The sequence below is a fragment of the Indicator indicator genome, chromosome 26 (genome assembly GCF_027791375.1).
Source record: "Indicator indicator isolate 239-I01 chromosome 26, UM_Iind_1.1, whole genome shotgun sequence".
Classification (NCBI taxonomy): Eukaryota; Metazoa; Chordata; class Aves; order Piciformes; family Indicatoridae; genus Indicator; species Indicator indicator.
This window is the reverse complement of record NC_072035.1, coordinates 5936435-5964217: the sequence shown is the minus strand read 5'-3', so window position 1 is coordinate 5964217 and position 27783 is coordinate 5936435. Positions and strand designations below refer to the sequence as shown.

General features: G+C 38.7%; 1 protein-coding gene across 7 annotated transcripts in view; it reads right to left on the bottom strand.

Moving 5' to 3' along the window:
* Positions 1-27783, bottom strand: part of RIMBP2 (RIMS binding protein 2) — a 136023-nt gene that overhangs the window by 12111 nt on the left and 96129 nt on the right. For 4 of the 7 annotated variants that reach the window (XM_054392648.1, XM_054392649.1, XM_054392650.1 and 1 more), the window contains 9 exons: positions 25030-25181; positions 22592-22668; positions 21558-21667; positions 20343-21152; positions 15941-16092; positions 15116-15577; positions 12850-12999; positions 10010-10168; positions 4472-4589 (listed from right to left, as the gene is read on the bottom strand). In XM_054392648.1, coding sequence (XP_054248623.1) covers positions 4472-4589; positions 10010-10168; positions 12850-12999; positions 15116-15577; positions 15941-16092; positions 20343-21152; positions 21558-21667; positions 22592-22668; positions 25030-25181 — 2190 coding nt within the window. Of the gene's footprint in view, positions 1-1271; positions 1425-4471; positions 4590-6292; positions 7019-10009; positions 10169-12849; positions 13000-15115; positions 15578-15940; positions 16093-20342; positions 21153-21557; positions 21668-22591; positions 22669-25029; positions 25182-27783 lie in introns of all 7 variants that reach the window. The other 3 variants (XM_054392645.1, XM_054392647.1, XM_054392644.1) reach the window with 2 other exon arrangements.

Genomic DNA, 27783 nt, shown 5'->3' with positions numbered 1-27783 from the left:
AAATCGTGGCCAAATAATCTCTGTTAAAAGCACTGGCTGGTAACAATCTGACTCAGAATAGTCACATTTGCTTCAGTGAACCAGAGAGCAAATGCCTCTTGATCAGCCACTTAGCTTACTCTCTCAAGAGGTATATATGTATAGCATACACACACATACATAACTGTGTATGTAAAACAGTCTTTGGCTGCAGCCAGTCAGATTCCCAGCTGATGTATGGCTGCAACCACAGCTGCATTGAATTCACCAGACCTACAGCAACATACACAAGCTGATGATCTGGTTGTCAGTCAGTCAGATATCTTTGCTTTGAAACTCAACATTAAATCATAATTTACCTAAACTCTAAGGGCCACTTTAGTTTAATTTCAGATATCAAAACCCTAACTTGTTTCTTAGCTCTCTATATGGCCTGGGTTAAGTGCTAGACATTTCAATTTTCTGTGTTATGGAACTATGATTTGTTGATCATGTGATGATTTCTATGTTGATGAAGCAACAAATACTATCAGTAGTGGGTCTAATTACTTGACTTGTGTAAGACAAGTCATTATGGTGTACCTATTCCTAAAAATAAGAATGATTTGCTCTGTGACACAGCCAGTTCTATGTGGTCATTGAAAAGACCCTGAATGTTCATGTAGCCCAAGCCAAAAATCAAAATAACGTTTGAAATTGCCTCCTATTGTAGAATCATAGAATGGTCTGGGTTGGAATGGACCTCCAAAGGTCATGCAGTCCAACCCCTCTCTGCATTAAGCAGGGGCATTTTCAACTAGATCAGGCTGAATCTTTACCTTGAGTATCTTCAGGGATGGGACCCTAACCACCTCCCTGAGCAACCGGTTCCAGTGTTCCACTACCCTCATGGTAAAGAGCTTTATGGGATGCTGAGTTGTGATACACCAGCTACTGTTTGTCCCTGTCCAGTCTACATGACTCAAGTGGAGATGTGGTCACTCAGATGAATGGTTGTTTAGGTGTGTACAGTAAATACTGACTGGCATTAGTAGCAGCATAGCTTCACAGAGGTTCATGCAATGCAGTGTGCTTGACTCAGTCGAGTATGGAAAGATGGCTGCACAGCAGTTTCAGGACAGAGGACTAAAGGGCTATTTGTCCCTTACAGCTGAGCTGGAGAAACTTACCTGAGAGCAGACAGGACTTAAGAGCTAGTTCCCCTGGCATTGTGCATTGCATGCAAGGCTGTCATACCCACACCACAGCTCTACAAGGTGTCTGTCACAAAGGAGGAAGAATGGTCGGCATACCGTATCTATATTCAGAGGCCATGGTACGCTGCTGGGGCCATTTCTTGTGTCCACCAATGCTGCGATAATAAGCTTCTTCTTTTACAGGTGAAATATTTCCCTCACTACCTGACCGAGACCGACCGCCTTCACTGTTACTGTCCATTGTAATTTCTATGGAGAAAAAGGGAACCATCTATTAAAACATATTGTAGAGTTGCCTCTCTGGAGGCTCCTGCCAGCAGGCTTTGCCTACCTTGTTTTCTGACTTGCATATAGCAGGAAGGCAAAAGACTGCATAAGCTCTGCCAGATGGCTCAGCCTCTAGAAGTCCTTCATCAGCAGGGGAAATCACAGAAACGTGTATCTCCTTTGTTTAAAGCATCTGAATGCTGTGCTTTTAAAAATTCATACAGTGTAAATATGGCTTGTTAGATCTTTGGTTAGGAATCATCTTTTATTATGAGGTTTAAACAATCCTACCTGCCAGATCTGCAAGGTAAAGAGGACTGTAAACTGTGTTTCACCTTCTAAAGTATCAACCTAAACCCAAAAACTAATTAATTTACTTAAATCCTACCTGCAAGAAGATACTAACCTAAAGTATTTACAGCTTAATGGAGAAAATACCTCAAAGAATTTAAATTCAGGAATATTCTGGAGAAAGGTCATATCAGTGGAATCCTAAGAACATTACAATTCTGCAGGTCTTCCCACCAATCTGACCTCCTAGAGATGCCTTAAGAACTTCCTGTCACTTAAGTGACCCTTTAGCTGAACTACGCAGTAAAAACTCCAGTCATACATTTAAAGGAATAAGCTGCTGCCAAGAAAAGTAGAATCCACGTTTTTGAGCTATATATCCTGAGGCCAACAGCAGTTTTATTTATTTAAACGGTCTAAACCTTGGTTCAGTTGTATTTACTTTCTTCCTTCCTTACCTTTTACTCTGCTTTTCACTTTCTGGAACTACATATTATAATGACACAGCTACAATAACTTCCTTCTTCAAAACCCATACTTGCAACCCTTATTCATGGGAAACTTCCTTTGTCAGTGGGAGCTCTGAAGAGCAGATTCAAGTTTGCACAAAGCTCTCCTACATGCTCGCCCTACTCTCATCATGTTTTATTTATTTAAGTTCTTGATACATAACTTCTAGATTATTCTTACAGGAAGCAACTTTTGAACAGAGTTTTGTCAGACGTTTATACTAGCTTCACTTATCCTCAAAGTGATTTATGGCAGCATGCTGCTGAAAGTGAGGCATATTGCACCCATCTTTTGGTGATTTAATCACTGGTCTTTTAGTCAGAAAAGTCAATCTTGATCTCTAACACACATAGCACCTTTTAACAGCTTCAGAGTAAATAATTTTTTTTGTTAGATGCTTTACCTAATGGTCAGTGGTTTGCTTGTTTGCATTAGACAATATTGTAATTAATTCCTGGAGCATCTGTGGATTGTAAGCAGTACAAAATACATTTGTCCATTCCTTTAGTTACACTGATAGAAAGCAAATCTTAGGTTGTCTTTTCTATTTAACTACTCATTTGAGCCCTGATTGACTATCAGAAATTAATGACTTTATCCAATTCCTAAGCTGCTGCTTTTGAACTAATGAACAGTGAGGTCATTCCTTAGCAGTTTCTGTGTCCTAACCTTGCTGACAGAAAGTGAGCTCTCACAAATGTAATTGCATCCCTTATTTTTTAATTAAAAGGAAACCCAAAGGATTTATTTAAACAAGACTGTTTGCTCTCTCAGTATTCATTAAAAAATGTTTTAGCAGATAACATAAAAGAAAGAACTTGGATATGAAACTTGCTTTAAGTAGTCCAAACATAAACCAGAAATCTACTCCTGAGGGGGGAAAAAAAAAAAAAGGCTGCTTTCAGAAAACAAAAATAAAAAGGACATGAAAATCTAAGTGTTCACACCATCATCTGAAAGCCATTTGATCCACCTAATAGTAAACTCTCAACAGAAGCACAAGATCCTCTCTGGAGCTGATTCGCCCCCATACCATTTTCATATCAGTGTAATTTCATTGACATCTGTGAAGATTATCCTGGTTTACACCAGGCTGCAGGACAAGAATCAGCCTCTGACCAGCCATCCTCTATTGAAGACACTGAAGTTTCATGCACTGCAGCTGTGTGTGTTTTCTGATCTATGGTTTCAATAGTAATAATAATTACTATCTATTAGATAACAAAATAATTGTGTCCACTAGAGAGATTTTACTTTCAATTTATGGTACAAGCATTTTAACTTGATTCTTTGAAAACAGGGGAAAGTATTTAATATTTAAAAATAAAAACATTCCTTAATGATCAGCCTCTTTTTCCTTCTGCTAACTCCCACTTGTGGTATCATCTTTTACATAAATGTCAAGTGAGAATTGCCTAACACTGCATCCTTCTCCTCCTGATGATTCAGTATTCACAAACTAAACTCCAGGTTGGGGCCAGGAACTGGACCAAATTTACAGCTTCATAACATTCTGCAAATACCTCACAAGAACTCTTTCTGCATTTGTTTTGCATCTCTTTCCTGATTTTTAGTGTGAATGGTCCTCATTTGTCAGTAGAGAGTGCAAGTTTTAACAGATATGTATTTGTCCATAGCACCTCGATTCCATTATCTTTTCTGCACTACTTTTTGGATTTTCTGGTATACACCAGCACATAGGTTTAATCATAAGTAACCCAAAATAGGGATAATTCTGTAAGAAATAGGGAATCTAGTAAATATATGCAAGTTCTACTAACTTGTTATATTTAGCAGCTTCCATTTTTTCCTGCTAAATTCCAAAAAGTAGTCAAGAAAATGGAAAGTGAATGGAAAATGATGGCTGATGAATGAAAAGATGGATGGCTGAATGGATGGCTGAATGGGTACATTTATTTTACTGATTATATAGTTGCCTGTCTGCAAATTTCTTCTTAGGTAAAATCTAACAGTATCTAAATTTAACCAAGCTTAGAAAAGATCAAATACCCTTGAAATTTAATGAAAATACTTCCAGTGATGTCAATGACTACCCTGTGAGAGCCCAGTACACTCATATTTTGATGGAGTGCTTTACTTCCATTTCATCCCATTTAAACTAAGAATAACCACGGCACAAGACAAGTGTCTTGTTTCTTTTTTTCAAGGACCACCTTCCCAACTCTGAGGCTGTAAAGAACAGAAATGCACCAATCTGTCCAACTAACCAATGGAAGGGACCAACATTGGTCGAGACCTTTGTGGCACTGCACTGCCATGAGAGGACCTTCGCCCTGCATGCTCCACCCTTTCAGGCCGTCCTGCAGATGATGGATTACCTAAAAGCTAAAAAAAAACAACAACAGAAAAAACAGGTTTGTAAGTTACATGCATGGTAACATTATGGTTGGACATTAATCAGGTCAATCACATTTGGAAGCATAAGCTCTAAAGGCAACTAAACTTAGTTTTTAACTGAAAGGTTAGCTGAAAAGTCAACACAGTTGCCTGGCAAACCTGCAAAAGAAAAAAAATGGTTCCCTGATTTATGGCAGAGTTTTGTAATCAGCAGTCACACATCAGAACAAAAAGAAAAGGAAAAGAATAATTTTTTTGAAATATTCTTTTGCCTTTGTCGTTGCTGCTAAAATGATGTTAGAATCTTCTGAAGAGTAGTACAACCAGTCATGAGAGCTGTGCAGATTGGACTGCTCTGAAAAGGGAAGCCTTTTTCTGTGCATGGCTACATAGCATTGTCCAGTTTGCAGCATGGGAACAAGTGCACATCCTTCTGTCTTTCAGCACACAGCTTTTCTACAATGGCCTTCAGTTGTTAAAGCCTTTCAGAGGTCACTGAGACATGTAGAAGGGAATGTAGACACACTTCGTCTCACATCACAGCTGTCTCTTTCTGTTCACTACCCTTGCAGAAAAACGTTGCTATTTTAGTAAGTAATGGTACTGCTTTAATGCTCTTCAGAGTCTATGATGCAGTCATTGAGATTAGTACAGCTTGGGCACTGATTTTAATGGGAGAAATTGCTAAGGATCATTTCAGCATAAACTGCTAGGCTAGAAGAGCAGGCAGCTGATTTCTACTTTTATACGAGACACATTAGATTTCCACTCTGGACTGTTGCAGACTGAGGGTGTAAAGAACTTGCTTTAGTCTTTAGGGAAGCCTATGGATGCATTTATCAAAGCATGGAGACTCTCTACAGATTAATAGACAAAATGCAAATAGGCAAGATCACACAGAGGAATCCTTGGAAGATATGGAATGGCCCTGGCCTCTCCCTTTGGAAGAAGCTGTTTGCCTGCATTCTCATGCAGAGATGCAGTCTGCAACTTCAAAGGCAAGAAGAGATGGTCTAAAAAGGATGACAAAGTAGTTACAGTGCAGAGCTAAGGCAGAAAATGGAAATATGACAAAAACTGTGACTCCATAAATCTGGGTCACTGGCACACTGGGGGAGAATCTTGATTGTCCAGAGATGTTTCATGATAGAGAGTGTATCCTGAACATTCTACGAATGAGTTGAATAAAAACAACACGATGAATGAATTACTTGACACACATAAAAAGAAAAAAAATAATTAACTGATGAAATATTTTTCCAGTTACAATGTAGTGGGTTTTACTTTGATTTTTTGAAAAACACTGAGATGAGCAAAATAAAGAAAAATAGTCTTTTGGAAAAATTATAGTTCAGCTAACCCTTAATTAAAATTTAGATTCAGTTGTCCTTTAATAAAAGCAGCCATTATTGTAATTTGTTCTGTGGGAAAATCATTGTAAAGCAAATTAAACTGATTTCAGCATGACACAAAAGAGAGTTGTAAACGAAAATGAAGAACAACAAATAAAAATGAATGGGGAGGAAGAAAAATTAAAAAAAAAAGGGAAAATGTAGCAACTAGGTCCAAAGGATGGACTCTAAAAATTAATTCGGAAAAAAAAAATAACAACCCCCCCAAAAAAAGAGCAAAAGAAAGAAAACAGACTGATTCAGCAAGCAGATGTTAGAAGGAAGATTTATTTCACACACCAGAGAGTCTTCTGCATCTCTGTGGGATGGCTTTGCAAGTAGACCAGCTGCCCTAGAGTCAGCCATTTTTAAGTCGGTCTTCCAGCCTCCCTGAACATCTTCATTAGAGAAATTATCTGTTCTATTACATTTCTGAGTCTCACACTTTTTCTCATAACTGGGCTTGACCTGTTCACTCCTGGGCTCCACAAAGGAAGGACCCAGGTCACCAAAATCTTCTTCGATGCTGGTTTGTCTGGTTAAGGTTTTCCTGCGAGCAAGCAAGGGCCTCATGCTTTTCCTGCAGGAACAGTTAGCAGTCTCTGCACAGCAGCTAGATGCCACGTTGGCAGAAACCGAATCACAAGTATATCTGAAATTAAACCGAGATTCCTCTTCTTCACTTCCACAGTCTAGTCCACTGTCTGGGCTTCTTGATAAGGATCGGCTATATTTACATCCTTTGTCGTCTGCAGCAAAATCCTCCATGCCTGAAATTCTGTGCTTGGCTGGGTACCAGAAGTTGTGCTGCTGGTCTTGATTGTAGGGCCTAGGTGGTCTAGAGTCTCTAGCTATTGTGGGATTCTTTTTATAGGGCATACCTAAACCCTGCTTGTACAGCAGTTCAGAGTATTCACCATCCTCTTCAGCTACTTCTGGAATACTGAAAAGCTTTTTACTGTGATGTATCTGCTGTGAAAAGTCAGGCTGTTCCAAAAAAGTGGCTTCAGTGGTCTTATCGCACTCCTTAAGATTATGTAATGTTAAAAAACCAGATAGGGAACAAATAGTGTGTGACAAAAATAAAATGGGAGGGGAAAGGGAGAAGAAAAGAAAAATAAAGACAGAATTAGTTTTAGAGCAATGGCAAACATAAGACATGCAGCTTATTTAGTGAAAAGGATGTCATGCTTTGAATGAGACTCTGTGAAAAATAAAGATGTGATTAAGAAGTTGCTGGGTGTCAGATACAAACGACTGAGTGATGGTCTTAACAAGAATAAACTCATGCATCTAAAACAAAGAAATAAAAGCTGCACACGTTCCAGCATGGTGAATGAGAATGGCACTAAAACACAGCACTGATGCTTGGTATGTTCCTTGCCCCATGCCAAATTGCTATTTAATTTTTCTTTGTAACCAGAACCCACATCTGAGAATGAAAATTCTGTTGTAGCAAGCTTTCTTGCTTTGTATCTGTTAAAGCATCCTGCATGAATAGCAAATACTCCTAAATCTCCTGCCAGAGAAAAGCTATTCTGCAGACATCATTAAAAGAGTTTTAGTTTCCTTAGTAAAACTGTAAAAAAATGGCACCATTTAAAAAAGTTTGGCTTCCACAGAAAGAACTCTGAGAAGCAGACTGCTCTCTGTTGTCACTTAGTCTGCACTGTCAGCAAAACTCATCCTGAACTTGTACTGCTGGATAAAACCAGTATTTGAATATCAGCCTATTAGCAGAAGAGAGTCAAAGTCATTGCTTATACCAGAAGTAGGTAAAAACAATCCCAACCTGGGTAAAATAAACATTCTGAACAGGACAGATACATCTTGTGATTTTTCTGTAACATTTACACAAAACACAGGTTGGTGTGACAGAAGAATCCTATCTAGTACCTTTGTTGGACTGGGAGAAGAGAAAATAGTGTTGCAGGAGATGTTGTTCTTGATTGATGTGGTTTATAGATTCTACATCATGGAGCTCACCTCTGCTTGTACTTAATACCCAGGTCAGGCAGGTTTCTGAACACAACCCATAAATAGTGACAGGATCATCTTGGAGACTTCAGTATGACTTCTCTCTCTATGAGCACGTTAAACTTAACTGACTTTTGGATGTCTTCTGCTTTCAGACATTAGGAACTTTCTAAGTTACTTAATGACTGTATTTGTTTCTTTCATTTTCATTAGATTTTAAAATGCGTATCACACCGGTGAAACTCTTAAGACAAACTGCCATAAAAGTGGGAAAAAAAATAAAATCAATAAATACGAACAAAGACAGATTTGATGTGAGCTCAGATATCCCACATTTTAGAATACTAAGATCAAATGAGTTGAATCTACCCTTGCTCACCCATGTCAGCCTTCTTTTTAGGGAACCTCTGGAGAGAATAATAATCTCCCAATAAAGCAAATGTGTATCTGCATGCAAAATGTTTTCTTGTTACTTGGGGGCATCTTCTACCTCAGGAGTGAATACTTAATTATAGCTGCAAGGGCATGGTTGGCATAATTCCAGATGCAAGATAAACAGGAATCTGATTATGGAAAATTCAGTAAACACTTCCACTTTTTGTTAATTATTGATGCTGCAAAGTGAAGTTGGATCTAGCAAGAGGGGGAAATTATCGAGCCCTGTGGGAGCAAGGGATTTTGTATCAGAAAACATATCAGCATGATGGGCCATGCTCTCCAGATAAGACTGAGACATCCATGAGTCCTTCCCCAGGAACCACTCATATACTGAATTCCATTGCTGCAGAACGAGTCCACTAGCTGTACCCTTCACATACACTTGTACAGCCAGAGAAGTATTTTGGCAGATTTAACATGCCTAAACCGATTTACTACACCAACTAAGGGTCTGAACCTTTGTATTTAAATATCAACATTGGCAACACTAATTTAAAACCAAGAAGCAAATGTACTTTTTGATGCATAAAGAACAGTCTAGAGATAATTCACTTATTCCGAGAGGAAAGGGACAAAAGCAGCATGCAGAAGGATTTCAGATTCAACCTTTGTTAGCAGAATAATAGAAACACTGATTATTTGTTCTTTTGAAAAATTACCTGTCTCATTCCAGATAGTATCAGAATAAAAGGATGAAATTTATAGTACATGAAAGCAGTTACAGAATGGTCAAAATTCTTGTAGGCATGAGAAAACAATATTGGTTTTTAGTTGAATAGCAGTGTATTAGAAGAAAAAAAAAAAATCAACTTGTGGGTTTCCCTATCATTCAAAGTTATCCAGCTTTTTAAGAAAACACAATTTGGTGTAATTGCTAGACATAGAAAAAGCAAATATACATACAAATATACTGTGGGAAAAATATATTCTCTCTTGGGTAGGTTCAACATTCTATATTTGCTTCAATTGTTATACTAAGGTTGTCTTTCATGATTAATATTCCTGTGTAGTGTTAAAGCAGTGTTTTTGAGAGCTATTTCCTACTGTCTCTGGTGATACCTTAATAATCAGAGCACAAAGATTTCTGATCATTCCTTTATCACAAAAGCTGACCCAACTCACTTTTTCACAAGTCTGTGGAAGAGATAGCACTCAAAACAGGGACAAATTACTCAGATATGAAAAAGTGTGTGTGTGTGTGTATAAATATATATATATATATGTAGGTTTGTACACATCTCCTTGCTCAGAACTCACTGTTCTGACAGCACATGTGGTATATTGTTGCATAGAAATGTGAAAGGTCCCCAGATACAGAAAAGAAACTGCAACTTCAGCAATTACATATAGAAAAATAGTCAATTAGTTAAAAGATTAGCTATCAAATAATGCAAAAAAAAAAAAAAAAGAAAACAAAAAGAAAGCAATACATTTATTAAAATGGTCTTGGCATCATAAACAATGTTCAGCCCAGCTCTAGGTCCATACAGCAGTGTGAGTTTTAATGGCCTGCAAAATCCATAACTGACTACAGGAAATGCTTTGCAGGAAGAATTGACATATGGAGGTACTCCTAAGTTAGGTTTCCCTGCTGTCACTTACCTTAAGTGCGTTGTGTGAAGTCACACTGACTCGTCGCCTCCCTCCATCCTCCAGCTGCATTTCAGAGTACAGCTCTTCCTCATCTTCTTCCATAATATCAGACAAGTCAGAACCTCGGCTGCTCTCTGTATGGTACTCTTCACCATGGCAATAGTGAGGCTAATTGACAGGAAGAGAAAGAAAAATCTTTACTGATTGTAAATCTGAAAATCCTTCTCTAATGCCAATGAGGACTACAGCATTTCCTAGGTTTGAATATCACGCTAATAACCACATGCAAATTACATCATGTGGCTTGCTGCTCTCTTCTAGTGGGGAGATCATGTAGAAACCTTTTTTGCCCATTTAATGCACCCAATTCAAGGAATCCAATCTTAAGCTCATAGGTGACACAAAAAAAGATCTCTGCATTCACAGCACCAAATGCAGTTTTAGTCTTGATTAAATTCCCTTGATTTAAAGAGGTCCTTCATGCATCAATGGACTTGCTGACCAAACTGTAAAAGCCCCAGGATAATTCACATATCATCTGTTCTTCACAGCTGTTTGTTACATCACATTGTAATTTAAAAGTGATCAGTATTCAGTTCTTGTAGGATATAAGCATCATTGTATGCTATAGTTGATGGAATTTGAAGCTTTCATTCTTTAAACTTTGTAGAAATGGACTGATTAAAACTTTAACTATCTTTTAAAATTAGTCCAAATATTTCAAGTTTGTCTAAGTTTCAAATTAGTTGGAAGATAAGGAAGAAAAAGTATGTCCTACTGAATTGCTGCAGCTACATAGGAGTGGCCTCTGATAAATGTTACATCTAACAAATCAGATCATAAACAAAACTCATTGTATTTCCAAGGGCAAATCTTCAAATGGAGTCATCTGACTGTCAGATTGCAGGAGAATGTTTGAAGTACTATCATTCTTAAAATGACTGCATTCCTTCCCCCAGCAATACTAATGAAGAAATAATTTCTGTGTTACCAGATCAATTCCCTTAGCTATGTAACATGCTGACATCAATCAATCCCAGCAATGAGAAGAAAATGTCTGCAATAAGCAATTTCTCCAAAGTGAATATAGATTTGCCCTCCAAATGTAAGAGACAATTTCTCCTCTTTTAATTCTTTGTTCTGGAGCTAAAAAGATTGGAGGAGGGTAAAGCCCTTAGTAGTAATTCTTGGTGTCAAGATCATAAATGTTTTCAGATCCTTCAGATGTATTGTATTAGGATCATCTTCGGGAAAAAAAAAGCCACTGCAGTTTCACAATGGTTTTGGTTTCTTTTTGAAGCTTAAAGATCAGAGGATGTTTTAATGCTTTGTTTTTCAGTTCTAAACTTTACGGCTCTTACATTCAATTCTATTATTTCATCAGTTCCAGTCCATCAGACTCACGGTCCTGTTTTTCAGAGAAAAGCAATCCTGCACTCCTATTCTGAGCTCTGTTCATACAGACGGGGGGTTACACAAGTCTGTATGTGGCACAGCGCCACCAAACCTCCCCAGCTAAGTGCACAAGGCCTTCACTGCTGGAATACAGTAATGAGCACCCAGGCAATCAGACTGCACAGTCTCCAAGACTCATCCATTGTGTTTCTAATAACAGCAAACTTTGCTGACCAGCCACTCAATTATTTAAACCAATCTTTTAATTCAAGCACTACTTTAACTGAGGTATAAAACCTAACTAGGAGATATCATATAAGCAATAATTATGCAACTCTGCTTGCGATCAGTTAACTGTGTATACAACAGTGCATTCATACTCTGCGTTCAATAACTGGCTGCATTTACAGATGCAGATTTCCAGTGAAACCTCTATGGCTATATCTTCCATGAACTTATTATTTCCCATGTTTTCTAGCACTGTCCTTGCTGAAAGCGTCCCAGGTTGTCTCTGAATTTCAGTATCTGAATTTCTATCTCCAGTACTTCCCCCAGCTTGATTATCTGTTTACAGAACATATCAACAGCTTGCATAAAACAGTATCTGCACCCATTTTTGTGACTAAAGAATTATGACTCTTGTTTTTGATTGCATGCATTCTAAAAACCACTGCATGTGAAGATGGGGCCAAAGAAAATCCAGAAGTGACGTATTTAGAACACTGAAAATTTGGATCAATGTGTCTATGAATTGCTATACTAAATGGAACCAAAATTACAGAAAGTTTCAGAACTGGTACAAGACGGAATGTGGTTGCTTGGACCCTTCAGCATGGGAGGTCAGAGGTTTGTCTAACAAAATTATTCAACCATGCCAAGACATAAGAAATTATCTCTTTGCTAGAATTTACATCTCTCCTGAAAGTAATGGAATAAATTACATTATATTTGTTTTCAGTTGGATGAGACTAAAAACTGCATAGGTGTGAAAAATTCTTCAGGCAACATCTTTCTATTCATTACAGCATGCCAAATAGATACAGCATTGATATTCTGCTAATTAGAATTATAGGTTACGGCTTTTATGCAACACAAAAGTCCTTCCCCCTTTCCCTTTTTTCATGATATGTTTTCATATGCACCAGTAACATATGATACAGAAAAAGCCAAACATGACATTCCAACCATTTTCTATTTCAGGTTTTCAGTTCCGAGTGCTCAAGACTGCTGCACAGGATAACGATCTGTAGCTGCGTGGTGCCAAATGCTCAGTTCCCATTAGGCAGTGTAATGCTCCAGTAACAGGACATTCATCCACCTCCCCACAGTTTAGCTGCTTGTCTGGACAGTTTACCAATACGGCCACGATAATCAGATGGTGATCCGGATAGCCTGCTGAGCTCCATAAAAGACTTGTTTCATGTTGGACACAATAACAAGACCAGGCTACTTACTTGCTTTCCAAGTTCTGATCCTTTCAGGAAATCATCAACTGAAGCCCCCCTTCTTTTGACATTAGGAGAATCATAGCCATCTTCTTCATCATCTGAGTTAGCGTACTGGGCTGCATTACTCCTTTCGCTAAAAACACTCCTCCTCTCCATCTAGCAAAGCAACAAATAAAGACAAGATTGTGAAGCAGGCTTGTTCCTGCAAGCAATGGAAGAAACAGTGAATATAAGACAAGGACTGAAGAACACAGCATTTAAGTATACTCATGGTTTAAAACAACATTAATTTCACCTGACTGTAAACCTTTCAGGAGTTTGAGACATTTTGCTTTGTATTACTCTTGCTCATGATGATATGCTTTTGTGTGTCCATCAGCTCAGCTGCTAGTTTTCCTCCCTGCACCACTCCTGTCAAGATTCTCAGTATTCTACAATTGTAGGCTGCTAATGAAGATGCTAATTTCCCCAGTAGGGGCTGACCTAGCCACTACAGCATTTTTTACCTCAGTAGGAAATAAGCTATGGAACGAGGCTTCATGCTCTTCCTCTGCTCTGAGTTGACTCTCACTCTCTGCTGCTTCCTCTCAGAACAATAACCATCAGCCATCTAACAGGTTGGATGAAAGGCAAGGAGAGAAGACACACAGCTTCTGCAGCAGCCTACTGCAAGGGAAGAATTTCTGCTACTCGAGTCTAAACATGGAAAGTATCATTGGCAGAATTTGATTTGATTTAGAGTGAATCCATCTGTAAACTTCCATTCAGGTCCCTGAATTAAATATTTCAAGCATCACTAAAATTAATGTAATTAAATGTGGTTCAGAGCCTATGTTATGTTAGTAAATTTCAGAACCAGAAATTCAGTCCTCTTTCTCTATATGGTTAAATCAACTTTCACCTCAGAGTCCCAAAGAAACTAATTGCCTTTTCTCCCTGTATTACATTTTGTCCAGTTTGCTTTACTTATAAACAGAAGGAAGAAATATACATATGCACATATATGTATTTAGCAGACCTTAATGATGTAGAATTATTCAGTTTCCCAAAAGCTCTATCATCACCCACCAGCTCAATTCTGCCCCAAAACAGGGACCATCAATAAATTAAGACACATGTGAAGTGTCAAAATTAATGGAGTTATTTTGGAGATATGATGGCAGACTGAAAACTGGACATAACATCTGATGACTGCCAGATGAAGGACCAAGAGAACACATGAATAAAAGCGAGACCAGAGCCTGGGACAAGACACAGACAGTTGTGAGCAGCCTGTGATGAGAAAGTAATTGCCCAGGGCACTGGGAGTATTTAAATATTGTATGCTTGGGTAGGAAAACCAGAGCATGTTGTCAGGATGCATATGCATCAGCTATGCTGACCCAACCGCTTCAAATATGGGATTTAAATTAGCAAACATCTCAGTCACCACAGCAGCCATGGGTCTTAATGGTCTCAAAACCAAGGAGAGTCTCCTCTGGGCAGTTGGTTTTTCTAGCAGCTACAATAGTAGCTGTAATGAAGAGCTTTCTCATGGCAGCTATGCTGAAGCAGTTGTAAACATCTGTGAAGGTGTAGCACTGAGAAAGGGGCACTCTTGAAGGGTCAATACATAAAATTGCCTGTGGATCCATAACAGTGTACAAAACAGTGCTTCACATGCATCTAAAGTGCTCTTTGCCATTTTGGAAAAGCAGATGGGTTTAGAATACAAACATGGCTCTTACCTGACTGCTCTTATCTTATCACCTCCCTTAGAGAAATGAGGCTTTGCCCTCATTTTGTAAACTAGCAAAAGTCTCTCACAACAAGGACTTTTGTCTGCCTATTTCGAGATGAATTTTTAAACTGCCCTTTATTGTTTGTGTCTTTGAAAATTTCAAAGTATTTCAGCACTTCGTTGACTTTTCCCACAAAGACAGAAACCTCCCTTTTGACTCCTGCACAAACACTGACCCCAAGCACAAATATTCAGGATTCTTCATTTTTATCAGAAGTAAGGCTCTGCATTTTTTGAGACATTTTTAGTGATGCTATGGGGTTTCTCTGCTCATCAAAGGCTGATCAATGCTCTTTAGAATTATAAGCATATTTGTAGAAGATGGCACAGAACTGCAGCACACAGCTTCTTTTCAAATCACAGATCTTTAGGGTTTAGGAATGATTGCCTGCTCCTCAAAGCATAGGACAGATAAATTCTTTGACAGAAAGTGCCAAAAAAGAATAAAGTCAGCACAAAAGAAAAAAGCTTTAAGAAAACATTTGGCTTTACCCTGTTGCTCTCTGCAACTCGTTGCGCAGCTTCTCTCGCCATGGCTTTTGCAACAGTATTTGGGACAGGTGTGCCTTGAGGTTGAGGGAGTATTCGGTTAGGTGATGGAGACCTCCTCCCCTGAAGTGGGCTGTGGAAATTCGGTGGCTCAAGCATGTGTCCATGAATGGGGGATGCCGAACGAGTCTGCTCCCATGACTCATCCATTTTTAAATGTAGACCTAAATGTTCTTCTTTGGTTTCTGGGGCTCCGGCACTTGCTAATGGCTTAGATTTGGGAGCAGTTCTGGGGTGAGGGGTTGGAGGCACCAGTAGGTCAGATGGAATGGCAGCAACAGAAGAGTCCACTGATTCCCCTTGTGCAGAGAGTGTCCGAACAGTAACTTCCTTGGCTTCCAAATTCCTTAGTCTCATTAGCTCCACCAGTGTGTTCTCTGCTGTTGGAAAGATCACTTCTGCCACCTGAGTACACAAAGTAGCAAGTTATTAGCATGAAAGTATCTGTTCCTCTCCCCTCAACCCCACTAAAGTACTATCTTCAATGTCTTAACATGAAGTGAGTTACTGCCAGCAGAGAATGGGCTGCAAGAGCCCACAATAGGGCTCCACGCCAGTTAGCACCAGTTGTCACCAGTTGTCATCAATCCTTTCAACTCATTTGTCCAAAAAGCTTAAACACTTACAGCTAATAAGCAATTTATGCACATAGAAGGAGGTTCTACTGAAAGCTGGGAAAACCTTGCACACATTCAAGTGCTGTCACATATTTATTGTTGCCTTTAGCTGTCAGTAGATGGTCACTGTAATGATGGAAGGAGAACTCACCCGTTGGCCTTTCGCATAAACACCATAGCCTGTGACATTGGCGCCATGGGAGGTCCCTGTTGCTGTCAGAGTTGGTGGTTTCCAGGACACTTGTACAGTTGCTGGGGTGGACCCAGCCCGTACAGTAACATCTTGAGGTGGAGCTGGAGGACCTAAGAAAGAAAACTGGTCACTGCCTTAGTTCAGAAGCATATACATCAACTGATATATGGAGGACCTAAGAAAGATAAGACTGGTCACTGCCTTAGTTCAAAAGTATATACATCAGCTGATGTATCTGTGAGTTGGAAACTATAGATCTCAAAGCACTTCTTAAAAATATTTTCTTTTGATGAGATAAAGTAACCTTATTGCAGTTATCGTGCAAAAACAGAAGCATAGGTTCAGCAGGTCACAGAGTGAGGAAGTGACCCTGAGCTTACAGCCACTGACTGATCTATATTTCTTTTCAAGTTGGTCTGTACTTGTGACTTCCTCTGGACCTATTTCATCTGTCCAGGCTGCATAACTGCAATTTACTCTGAATGTAGAAGATGCTAACATAAAAATGCAGGAAGAAAAAGGCCCAGGAACAGCAATGTTAGTGGAAAGCTGCTGCAAGTGACAGCTTGTGACTTTTTGGTATATATCTCTGCAGTGAATGCACACTACATATGCAGAAATCACTTTCAAAGTCTGTCTCTCTAGACCATCAATGGCTCCAAGTCATGATTTATGGACCAGAAGCAACCCGACACTAAGATGCAATGGGGACCGAAAGCTGAAACTTAAACTTTTCCAACCAGCAGCACACTGGTATAAAGGACAACTGACTCCAAGTCTTCTCTCTACACTGAGGAAAAGAAATACGCCTACTAACCTTTTAAGGTGTTTACAGTATGTTAGTGCAACAGCACACCAAATACATCCTTAATTAAAAGTCATGATCCTTCTATAAATAGCTCTACTTTGGACAGAAAATCAAAGCAAAAATATCATAGAGATTATTAGTTCATTAATATTTCAGGCATCCTGTTGTGTTAATTTAACAGTCAGACCCTGAGAAGTACTTCGTGCTAAAACATTTCAGAAGCAGGGTTCAGCTGTAACTATCTCTGTGCAAGAGGCAGAACAATGCAAACTTGGTTGCCGTAAGTTTGCTTTTGCCAGTGAACAAGGTAGAACCAATTTCTTTTCATCTCCCCAAAAAGCTACAAGTATTTTAACTGTGTGCTCTCAATGCTACCAAACAGTTCACGGTACAAGTGTAAATATCACAAAAGTCTCTGCCTCCAGATATGCTGGCAAACTGTCAGTGCACTTCAGTAGATTGCTGTCACTGAATTTCATCCTCTAGTGGGCATGCAAATAAAATTACGGTCATGTTCAGAACACTACAGGCACAACATGAACTTTTTGTCTATACCATCCCATCTAGAATGTATTTTTAACTTGTAAGGCCAAAATATTCAAGCTGACCTAATACTATTCTTGGGCAAGATGTAGATGATGATTTAAGACCGAATTTCAGCTTCCCTGACCATTCTATTTTATTGACAGCCAGCACTCCCAGTCCAGCAAAGCTCCTCTGCTTACAAGAAAGAGTTCATCTGATCTAGTCCAGTACATTGTCAGTGACAATGACATTAATCTTTTCCTGCAGGAGAAGTCACCTTCCTTCCATACTGACAAAAACAAACAATCCCCAGGGAGTCTATCTCGACCTTCACAGGCTGTAACAGAGAGAGGTTTAATAAACTGTGATGCCCAAGGCTTAGTGTGGTTTCTGTTTCCCCCCCATTATTAAACAGGATACTGCTCCTGATGACTTTTGATCATCAACATAAATGTTCATTTCTGCTACAGTTTGGCGTTCATGAATTTATTACTTAACTTAAAACCTGTAACAGTCACATTAGTCCTAACCCTGTTGATATTTCTGCCTAGTTTTAGATCGGAGCACTCAAACTAATTCTGTTTTAATTTAAGCAGTCCTGATGCTTTGATGAATCAAGAAGAGCAATTCAATTGCTCAGCAACTAAAGAGCTGTCACTCAGCTTTGGTCCAACAGTAAAGCATATGTTTTCAAGCATAACTCATGCAAAACATGGTATATCTATGCAAAGAGAAAAATTGAAAGGTGACCTCTAACTGCCCTATGCTTTCCCATGCAACTGCTCTCTCTAAGCTTTGAAATGTGAGCAGTTACCTCAAGTTCATTTTTTGCTTAATATATTCCCTGAGATTGATACAGTGAAAATGTTAAAATATCCACTGATCCCCACTCCCTTTTTGGTATAAGCAGTTGATGCTATCCTTTTCTACAAGGATAGCGCTAAGCCCTCTATAGTTAAAGAGCAGAGCTTCTCAGCTTCAAATAAAGCAAGCACAAGTGTTCAATTGTAAATATTCCTGAAACCCTTAGAAAAATGTCAGTACAAACTTTAGCAGCTGCCTGTGGCCAACGCATATTGCACTGTCTGCTAAACCTGACATTCACCACAACTAAAGGTTTATGTGGTATTACTCACTCCTAGGCATCTTCTAGAGAAACACAATAACAAAAGATTGTATTCACACAGAATACCTGTATTGCTCCCTCAGCATACTCTAAAATCATCTTTGAAACATGGACCCTTAGAATGTAGGCCAATTGAAGAAAGTTAAGGTGGAAAAATAATCCAGAATCTGAGAGAAAAAAATAGGATTAGTTGGATTAAAGACACTTTGTCTTTTTTTTTTTTTTCTTTTAGCTAATTTCTTTTAATTCTAGGTTGGAAGAAGAGATGTATTACTTGAAGCCAGTAATATTTGCAAGACAAAAACACGACACACTATGGTGGCAGCTCCCATTGCTGACTGATTTTATGGCCATCCTTTTCCCTTTGTTTCAATGACTTTTGCAGTACAAACATCAGCCTCTAACCATTCAACAGCTGCTATTTTATTTTACTACACATAACAGTGAAAAGTCAATGTTCTTTTGTAAAAATGCCCTCTGTGAAATGAAGTGGTGGGGAAGATTCTAGGATCTCTGGATCTAAAAGCTGAAGCTGTGATGCATTTTAGCTCCTCAGCAGGGAACAGCTCATTCATTGCTTTAGCACACTTCAGCAACTAGAGGGAGATACAGCATGGTAAGTGTTAGGCCTGAAAAAGACTGATTGGAAAGGTCTTTCCCAAAACACAAAGAAGTTAACCCATCTAATAATTTCAAGCAGTGTCTTATGACTCTCACAGAACATGTACAAAGTTTAAAATGCACCCTCATCCTAGCAGATTCTCTAATAGCACTACCTCTTATCTCACTGAAATTAAGACACAAGAGTAAACGCCTGAGCTGAGGACATTTTCACTGCACCTGTAAATCAACAGCATCAAAAGCAGTTGACATACAAACCTAACTCTCTCTCTGCTCCAGCAGTGTTACTGACATGCATGTCTCCTTACATGTAAGTCACACAAGCCAAGGAAGAGACCAGAACTAATTCCTGCCCCTTTGCTAGAGTCAAATCCCAGCAGAGAGTCAAATAAGACATAGCACAGTACATGCTACTGGCATTTCACTTGCCAGGAGTCACTTGTACTTGACTGCCCCTGCTTCAGAAGCATACTGAAAGACTGAATATATAAGGAGTCTTCTACTTGTCCTTGATTAGAAGACCTTGGTTAGATGGTTCTACAAGGAGAGATGTTCCAGTTTTTCAGGTACAGCTATACACACACAAAACTATGAGATGATCCTTTAAATGCACTATAATATTTCTGCTCCTGTTTTCAATATTACTTCACTGTTCTCAAATACTGTAGAGTAACTGGTAACATCAGCATTTCTAATGTAAAAGTAAGGTGGAAAAAAAAATCCCCAGACTTTCCAATACACAACCAATTTGTTATATTCACAAATTCAAACTTCACAAACAAAATGCACTCAAATCTCCTAAATGACTATGTGCTCCTCTAACATGTCTGTCTTCATTACAGAAAAAGGCTGAATTACCATGTAAAAAGTGCTTTAAGACACACAAATAACATACATATAACATGCCAGAAGTAATAATTAGTTTGTTGGTTGATTTTTACCCAGTGTGCTTCACATCAATTAAAATAAATTACTATCAGAAATACTGGACAAATTAAATACAAATGGAGATTAATCTGATGAAACACAGTGTGTGTGACCTATGATGATGACAAGCAGGGCTTTTCTTAGTTTATCTCCCCAAAATGCTTCAGCCCTTACCCAGGAATAAGAAGAGGACAGAAATTAATTTTAGATACCATAAAGCAATCTAACAATCCCCAGTCTGCTCATGAAAGTGACAGGGTTTACTGCATAAAGCTAAAGGTTAGATCAACTTATCTAATATTTTCAGAGAAACTTAACCAGAGAGTTTTAGGGTAGAGAGACAAATATCAAACCTGCTGGCAACGTAGAAAATTCCACAAAGGCTTCCTTTTTCTCTCGTTGTTCCAGGGGAAGCTGCCAGGGCATCTGGTGGGGCTTTGCCATGACCTTCACCTTGTAGGCCATATTGGGCTTCAAATTAAAAAAATGGTACTTATAGCTAGCAGCCTTGACAATGTCAAATTCTTCTTCATTAAGAAAGATCACATGACTGTAATTACTATTTGTAGGGAGCCAGGAGAGCTCAGCAGAAATCTGGGTTATATTGTCCACTTTCAGGTTAGAGGGGGCTACTATGACATCCTTCCCAACTAACAAAGTGCACTGCAGCTCATCTGAGGTGCCCTTGTTTGTGATGCTCTGAACCGATATTCGGTACGTACAAGCAGAAATGTTAAGCTTTTCTATAAGAGCTTTCGTTCTGCTTCCCAAGGCTATGTTCATTCGTACTTCTTTGTCAACTAGAACATTGTAGCTGCTAATAGTTCCCCATCCAGGTGGCACTACCGGTGGCTCCCAGCCCACAATGACACTTTTGGCTAGTTGTTTGATAAGGGTGATTTTTCTAGGATAAGGCACAATGTCTTCTCCAATTTCATCAATGTTCACATCCAGAGTCCCTGCACCATTGCTGATTACAGTAGAGTCTATGTGACTTGGTGGACTTATCTCCAAGAGATCTCCTTCCAAAGCAGGACCTGAACGGTTGATGAAATTCTGATCTTGTTCACTGCTTAATGTGCTTGATAACCGAGTCTCGTTGTCTTGAACAAAATCCACAAAATTTGAAGGGACTAGTCCTCTTTGTCCATCTAGAAGTTCCCCTGGGGAGAAAGAAAAATGCCATTAAAATTCTTGAAGGAGCATACCTCTTGCGTGCCATTGCCTTGCATGTAGACAATGAAGAAGATATAAGTGAAAACCTTACATAAACCACATTCACAGCTTGAGAATGTAAAGACTCAGTGAGGCAAAAAGCAGAACTGCCAGTAAGCTTTCTTATCAACTTAAATCTTGGCAATAGGAAAAGCTGACAATATAAAATATCTTATAATTAGCTTTGCCTGCAGGAGTAGCCTTGCTGGTGCAGGAACTCTCTTAATTAACACAATGATTATAGGGGTAATTTTAGCAACTGATTTGATAGTAGATGAAGGAAAGAACTGGGAGCATGTTTGACAGATGAATATCCATGAATCTGCAGGAATTCACAGAGTGAAAAAAGATACCTTCATAAAAGCCATCTTCGTCCATATCTCCATACACATAAAGGTACTTTCCTGCCGTAAGGGGGAGCTCTGCCTCTGGATTTTCATTTGGTCCATCGAAGGGGTTGTAGCTGCAATGGAGCACAGGAGAAACGCTGTTCACTGGCAACCCCACGCAACTAAATGCTGATCACAGAAAGGTGCACAGTTCTAAGGCTGAACAGGAAGGAAATTCCTCGGCTCAATCTTTTGGCTTCCCGTCTGAAACATATATTCTGAGTGCAGTCTTAGGTCAGTTTGCTGTCAAGAACTGTAATTCTATCCCCATCAAGCTGCAATGAAATGCAGCTGAAGCACTATACACTTAAGACCACATCCTTTTGTGTTGGATTTGCTTACGTGTTTCCTCACTCAGGTCTTCTTGAACACACTGGCCAAGATCTTCTTTATTTTTTACAGTGAATTAAAGCAAACTCAGTTGTGCAGCTCTTTTCCAGTCACTGTATTCCTTTTGCTTTATATGGAAGACTTCTACACATGTTTATTAACTTCAGAGACAAGTTAAATAAAGACAAAACCAGTGAGTTACATCTAAAACAAGCTACTCAGACAAAACCTCCTTTAAAAGTACTTAAATCCATACCCAACCTGAAAAAAAAAAAAATAGGTAGACACAGAAAATTTTACCATGTCAGTAGCTTATATCCGAAATATTAACATGCAAAGCAAATGTGTGGAACTTTTAAATCATTCTTACATTGATGAAAAAGCAATTTATGTGAACAGACTGAGATACCCTGTATAAAGTAGGAGATGCACATTCTCATCCCATTCAGACATTGAAGGCAAGGAATACAGAGGTGGGTAAAAGAATCACGTCGTGGTAAATTTTCTCTGACTATTAAAGCACATGGAAATGGCACTCATTTGCAGCCAGCCTGCTATCTGTAATATTTGTTCCAGGTCATAATTCAATGTATGAATAAAAGTGAAGCAAACCCAAATGCTGAATAATATAAATATGTATGGTAGACATCACAAGCTGGGATTTTTACCTATAACGGGCAATGCAAAGATGGACTTTCCCAGAATATCTCTGCTTTGAGGTATTGGAATTCTGATCATTATCCATCTGTAGTGAAAAATAAAAAAAAAAAATAATTAAAAAAAAAAAAAGAGAGAGACAATGTGATTTCAAAAAGATGTCTAGATTCTTTTCCTGACAGGAGAGAGAAATCACTGAACACAAAAATAAAACAATTAAAATCCAGCATGGAACAGAAATGGTTAATTTTACTGAGAAGGATTTAGGCTAAGAAGGAACTGCAATACAGATTCTAACAGAGCAAAGAAAGGGAGCTAGTTCCTTGACATCTTGCTACAGATTCAGGTCACCTGTCTGTTGGTTTTCCTCAAAAGTTGCAAAGTTGACAAAAGTCCAGTAGTTTGGTGTTTTGTCATTTGGTCAACGGAGGTGGCTGAAGGAGATGTGATATTGACCACACTACTCCCTTTCATGCTGCTAACTAAAGAAAGAGGTATGACTCAACCACAGCAGTCTCACTGATCACACCTTAGTCTTCATTAAAGTACAGTAAACTCAGCTACTGCAAGATGACCTGTTGCAAGTGATATGCTTCTGGGTATAGTGCAGCTATACGATCACACAGACAACCAAGGATGATACTCCGATATTTTCATCAGAAAACAATAGTAGAAACCTAATATTAGTGACTACTTCAAATGCTGAGTTTAGAGCTGGTGCAGATGCCAGCTTCCTACCCCTTTGTAACAATGAATGTAGCCCCTTGCCAATCCAATCCACAGCAGCTCTTGAATTCCACCCTTTCCACTAATTAAAAGGAATAATATATTTCCTCTGAATTAACCAGCATATTTAATGAGAAAAAACGAGCAACTTTTCCTTTGAGCTTGAAAGAATTTAAATTGAGGTAGAAATATTAGGTTTAACAGAGGGATGAAATATTGCAAGTAGTCCAAACACTGACCAAAATTTCACAGTCTGGATAGAGTGAATATTGAAGTGTAAATTTCAGACCTAAAATGGTCTCTCCTTGGTTCCATTAGTATGGAAAAAAAGTGAACCAGAGAAACACTGAGTGAAGTTGCTTTTCCTCTGAATTAACTCCCAGAAGGCAGGTTAGCTTGTTGGGTTAGCACAGCACACACTATTCTGCCAGCCCTCCTCCCTCCTCCAGTGAGGTGGGTAGTAAGAGACAGCTATCAGGTGTTCTCTGTACAGCATCTGGGGACATAGGCAAATTTCCAAGGGTTATTATCCTGACATCTTTTTATGAGCATGTCACAAAGATTTTCAGTTTTATTCCTATACTCTCCCCCTGGGTCTGGATACCTCTAAAAAAGAATGGAGCCTAATTTTTGTGAGCTTGCATAATGCAAGTATGTATCACATAATTACACTCCAGAAAGTACACAATGAACAGTTCTGCAAAGGAGGGCCTAACGTTCTCTGAGAGATAACTCAAAAATAATAGAAAAAGGGAATTCAATTTGACGTGCACTTCTTCTGTTCCTTGCTGTTAGTTCTGCTTCCCTAAGTCTCATTGCTAAGCTGCTTTTTATGGTTTGACTACTTCAAGTTGCCTTTTTTGTGGCCTTTTCAAAAAGCAGTGAATGTTCCCAAATTTCAGCAGTGCTGCTACACTTAAATACACATACATTTATTTGTGGATTATCCTCAGACATACCCATGGAATTCCTGCTATACAGGAATCAAATATTTTGTTGAATATCCTACACCATACTCAGGCTTGTGATCCATGCAAAAACCTTTCGATTTTTATCATCATCCACAGTTTCAGCAGCAATGAATATAAAGTAGATAGCAAATCTACACACCCTTTCAGTTCATTTACCTCTGCAAAGATTAACAATGTGATTCCAGACTGCAAGGTGAGGGGTAAAATCCTCACTGCTGTTTGCCCACATAAAACAGGCTTACAGTATTTAATAGAAAATAATACCCCTCTATTAAGTTTTCAATACGTGTGTTACACCTCCTCATATTTAACATTTGTCCAACTTGCTATGCCATCTTTGTAAAGCTCTTCTGAGCTTCCCATTGCCTTCCTACTAGAATTCTACAGAAAATCAGAAAACCTTACTTAAAACAAAATCTTTCAAAAGTAGAATAAAATACAAGCAGTAATCCTAAATGGTAGAAGAATTTAGTGACAACATCCTGCAACTTTCACTTCCAGGTTGACGAATTAAACCTCTTAGCACAGGTGCAGCACAGCACTCAAAGCATTTTCAAAAGCTGAGGTTTACATAGAAGCTTGAGATCTTTACATCAGCTGAGACTTCTTTGAAAGTACCAAATTCATGTCACATTCCCAATCTGTCTCAGGAAATGAGAATGTTCCTCTCTTAACTTCTTAAAACCAGGAGAATCAAGCCGCATCAGACTCCCAGAGAAAAGAAGTCTTGGCATAAATTAAAAAAAACTCACGTCTGAATCAAATCTGCATCTTGGGGTACCAGATCTTGACTTGGACAGGAATGTAGGTTTGACAGACAATTGTTCTGGCTTGTCTCCAGAAATTTGAAGGGGTCGTATGAACTCTGAAATCACACAACGGCTTCCAGAAGGACTTTCATGACCTGGCAGCGAACAAAACAGATACAAGAATAAACAATTGATCTCAGGCAGACTGAAGAACAGCAGTGAGCTATTTTCTTCTCCTAGAAAACCAACCAACGAACAAAAAGCCCCACACTAAACCAACAACAACAAAAAACCCAACCAACCAACCCACCCCCCCCAACAACCAAAAGAAAACCCAACAAAGGTAGGTAGATTGCAGAGCATAAAAGTAGCCTTTTGGTAAATTACGTAAGTTATCAATACAGAATGGGATGGAAAGTGTAGATATAAATTACAATTTCTCCCAATGAAAAAAAAATTCACTTTTGCTCTGGGTACCTTGATATCTCAGGAGAAGTTATCTCACATGGTGTTTAACATGCCCAGCACCAGAAAGCTGCTGTTGGAACCTTTCATTTTCTTTTTTTTTTCCAGGGATTCGCAGATACTGGAGAGTAGAATCAAGCCATGCATTTATCTTCTAAGAAAGTGACTGAAATGCTAATAATTTAGTTGGCAGGATTTGTTAATTTTTAAATGAAGGGAAGTGGTTTGGCTTTTTGCAGGGCAGTAAGTTCCAAGAGCACCTGCCTGATATTTCTTGAGAGCTCCTTGTTAACACCAGTACTAAAACAAACAATTTCATCACAGTGTCATTTCTCCAGTTTCTAAAAAATGGAAGACTTAGGCTATGAAAGAGGAAAAACCTCCAGAAATGTTTTTGAACATTTTTATTGTGCTTTTAAAAAGCACTTCGAAATAAAAAATGGTAATACAGTGCACATTTAAAAGACCTAAGGAGGCAGCCTTACAAGAGGCTGATCACAAGGCTCAAGAGAGACTAATAAAGTGTAATATGAAATATTTCTACATTTTCCTCTTTTACTGCTAGTTTAGTCCCCAAAGCACACAAAAAACAAGCAGGGTATTGTAAACTGAGCCTAATTACACTTGCAGCATCAGCAGAAGTTATAGCAAAACACAGCCTAGAGCACTGCTGACACAATCAGATATGTGGAGTGCTTTCTCCTTTCCCCCTCTCTCATTAACATAACCTATGCTCTAATTTATCAGACCCTGGCTATATATAGGCTCAGCATTACTTCTCCAGTAACGTCCAGAAGCCTGGTCAGCAATATTTTGCTACTGAATTCCAAGCTTCCTAGCCACACATCAACCTGGATTATCAGTGGAACCCCTTTATTCATGTTACAGAGGAGAAAAACCTTCAAAATAGAACAACAGAGGGCTTTTCTGGTGTGCTCCTGAGTCCAATATGATTAATTTTCTCTGCATCACTGTAATTTACAGCGGGACAGCTTAAGCACATTGACAGCAGGGAAACACACAAGTCATCATGCAAAAGATTAATTACAACTAGCCCTGCTTACAGCAATCCCCAGGCTGGAAAAGGGCACATTTTTTATTCTTGGAACCTTTCTCACATATATAACAGAAAAGTCATCCCTGTTCAGAAACCTTTAGCCAATTTAGCTCCTTCTGTTTGCTGTTAATGTGCTTGCCATATCAGTCTGTCAGCGCCAAGTCTATAAATAATTGGTTCAACTGTGATTATTCATTCAAAGGAAACTGCTGCTTGGTCTCATACCTCCTGGATTTTTCAGGCTTTGTTATTACAGTAGTTGCACTACATATAAAATGCAGGGAAAGGTTCTTGGATAATATATCCCTTGCTTTGTGTATGTATCAGATGATAACCAGGATAGGAACACACATTATCAGGAAGTCCAGGCATATCAAGATGCTGGAAGATACTCAAATATCTTGGTTTTTTCCACTTGTAAATAAGGATACACAAAATTTACCTTGAGTTCTTAATACATAGGATAGAAAACCATGCGGTAGTATTAATTGCATCATGTGACTGAACACATCTACGGCTCCAGATGGTGCTAATAACTAGATACAGCCTACTCAGATACCTCACTTCCCAGCAAAGTAGTCTACACACATAACCAATCAATGTATGTGGAAATACAGCTTCTGCCCCAAATCTAGCTATGTGAAATGGATCTGTCTTTCCAACTGGAATTATTGCCACCTTCAGTGTCCTGTGGTTTTATATTCATTTGGTTACTTGTGGCATGTAACAAACACCTTTATTTTTTTTAATTTGCACTCTGGAAAAACTACAAATTAAAAAATACAGTAAGTCAGTTCACAAGAACATGCAGTACCTTCTAAAAAGGCCTCTTTTTTGTTTTTCTCTTAATACTAGAGAAGAACCTTATAAAGCCACAGGATTTTTGTCCATAAAGTCCTGTAAAATACATATACACTGAAGATGGCCTTTATTGTCCCCTGACTGGAAAATATGTGTCAAGGAAGTCTTAAGAACAATGCAAGAGGCAAAGAAGAGCACCAGATTTAATTTAGATGTTTCAGCAGTATTAAAGCTGGCTATACTTGCAGTACAATCAGACTCTCCACTTTATTTATTGGAACTGCTGTTTCATTATGAACTACCTAAATTATCTAGAAGGGCCATTTAAACGAGTCTTTTATGCAATGAATAATAAACCTTAAGGTTTCAATAACTGATTGTGACATTATTATACATTTAGAATGAACTTTTTACACTCTAATCTATTCTGGCTA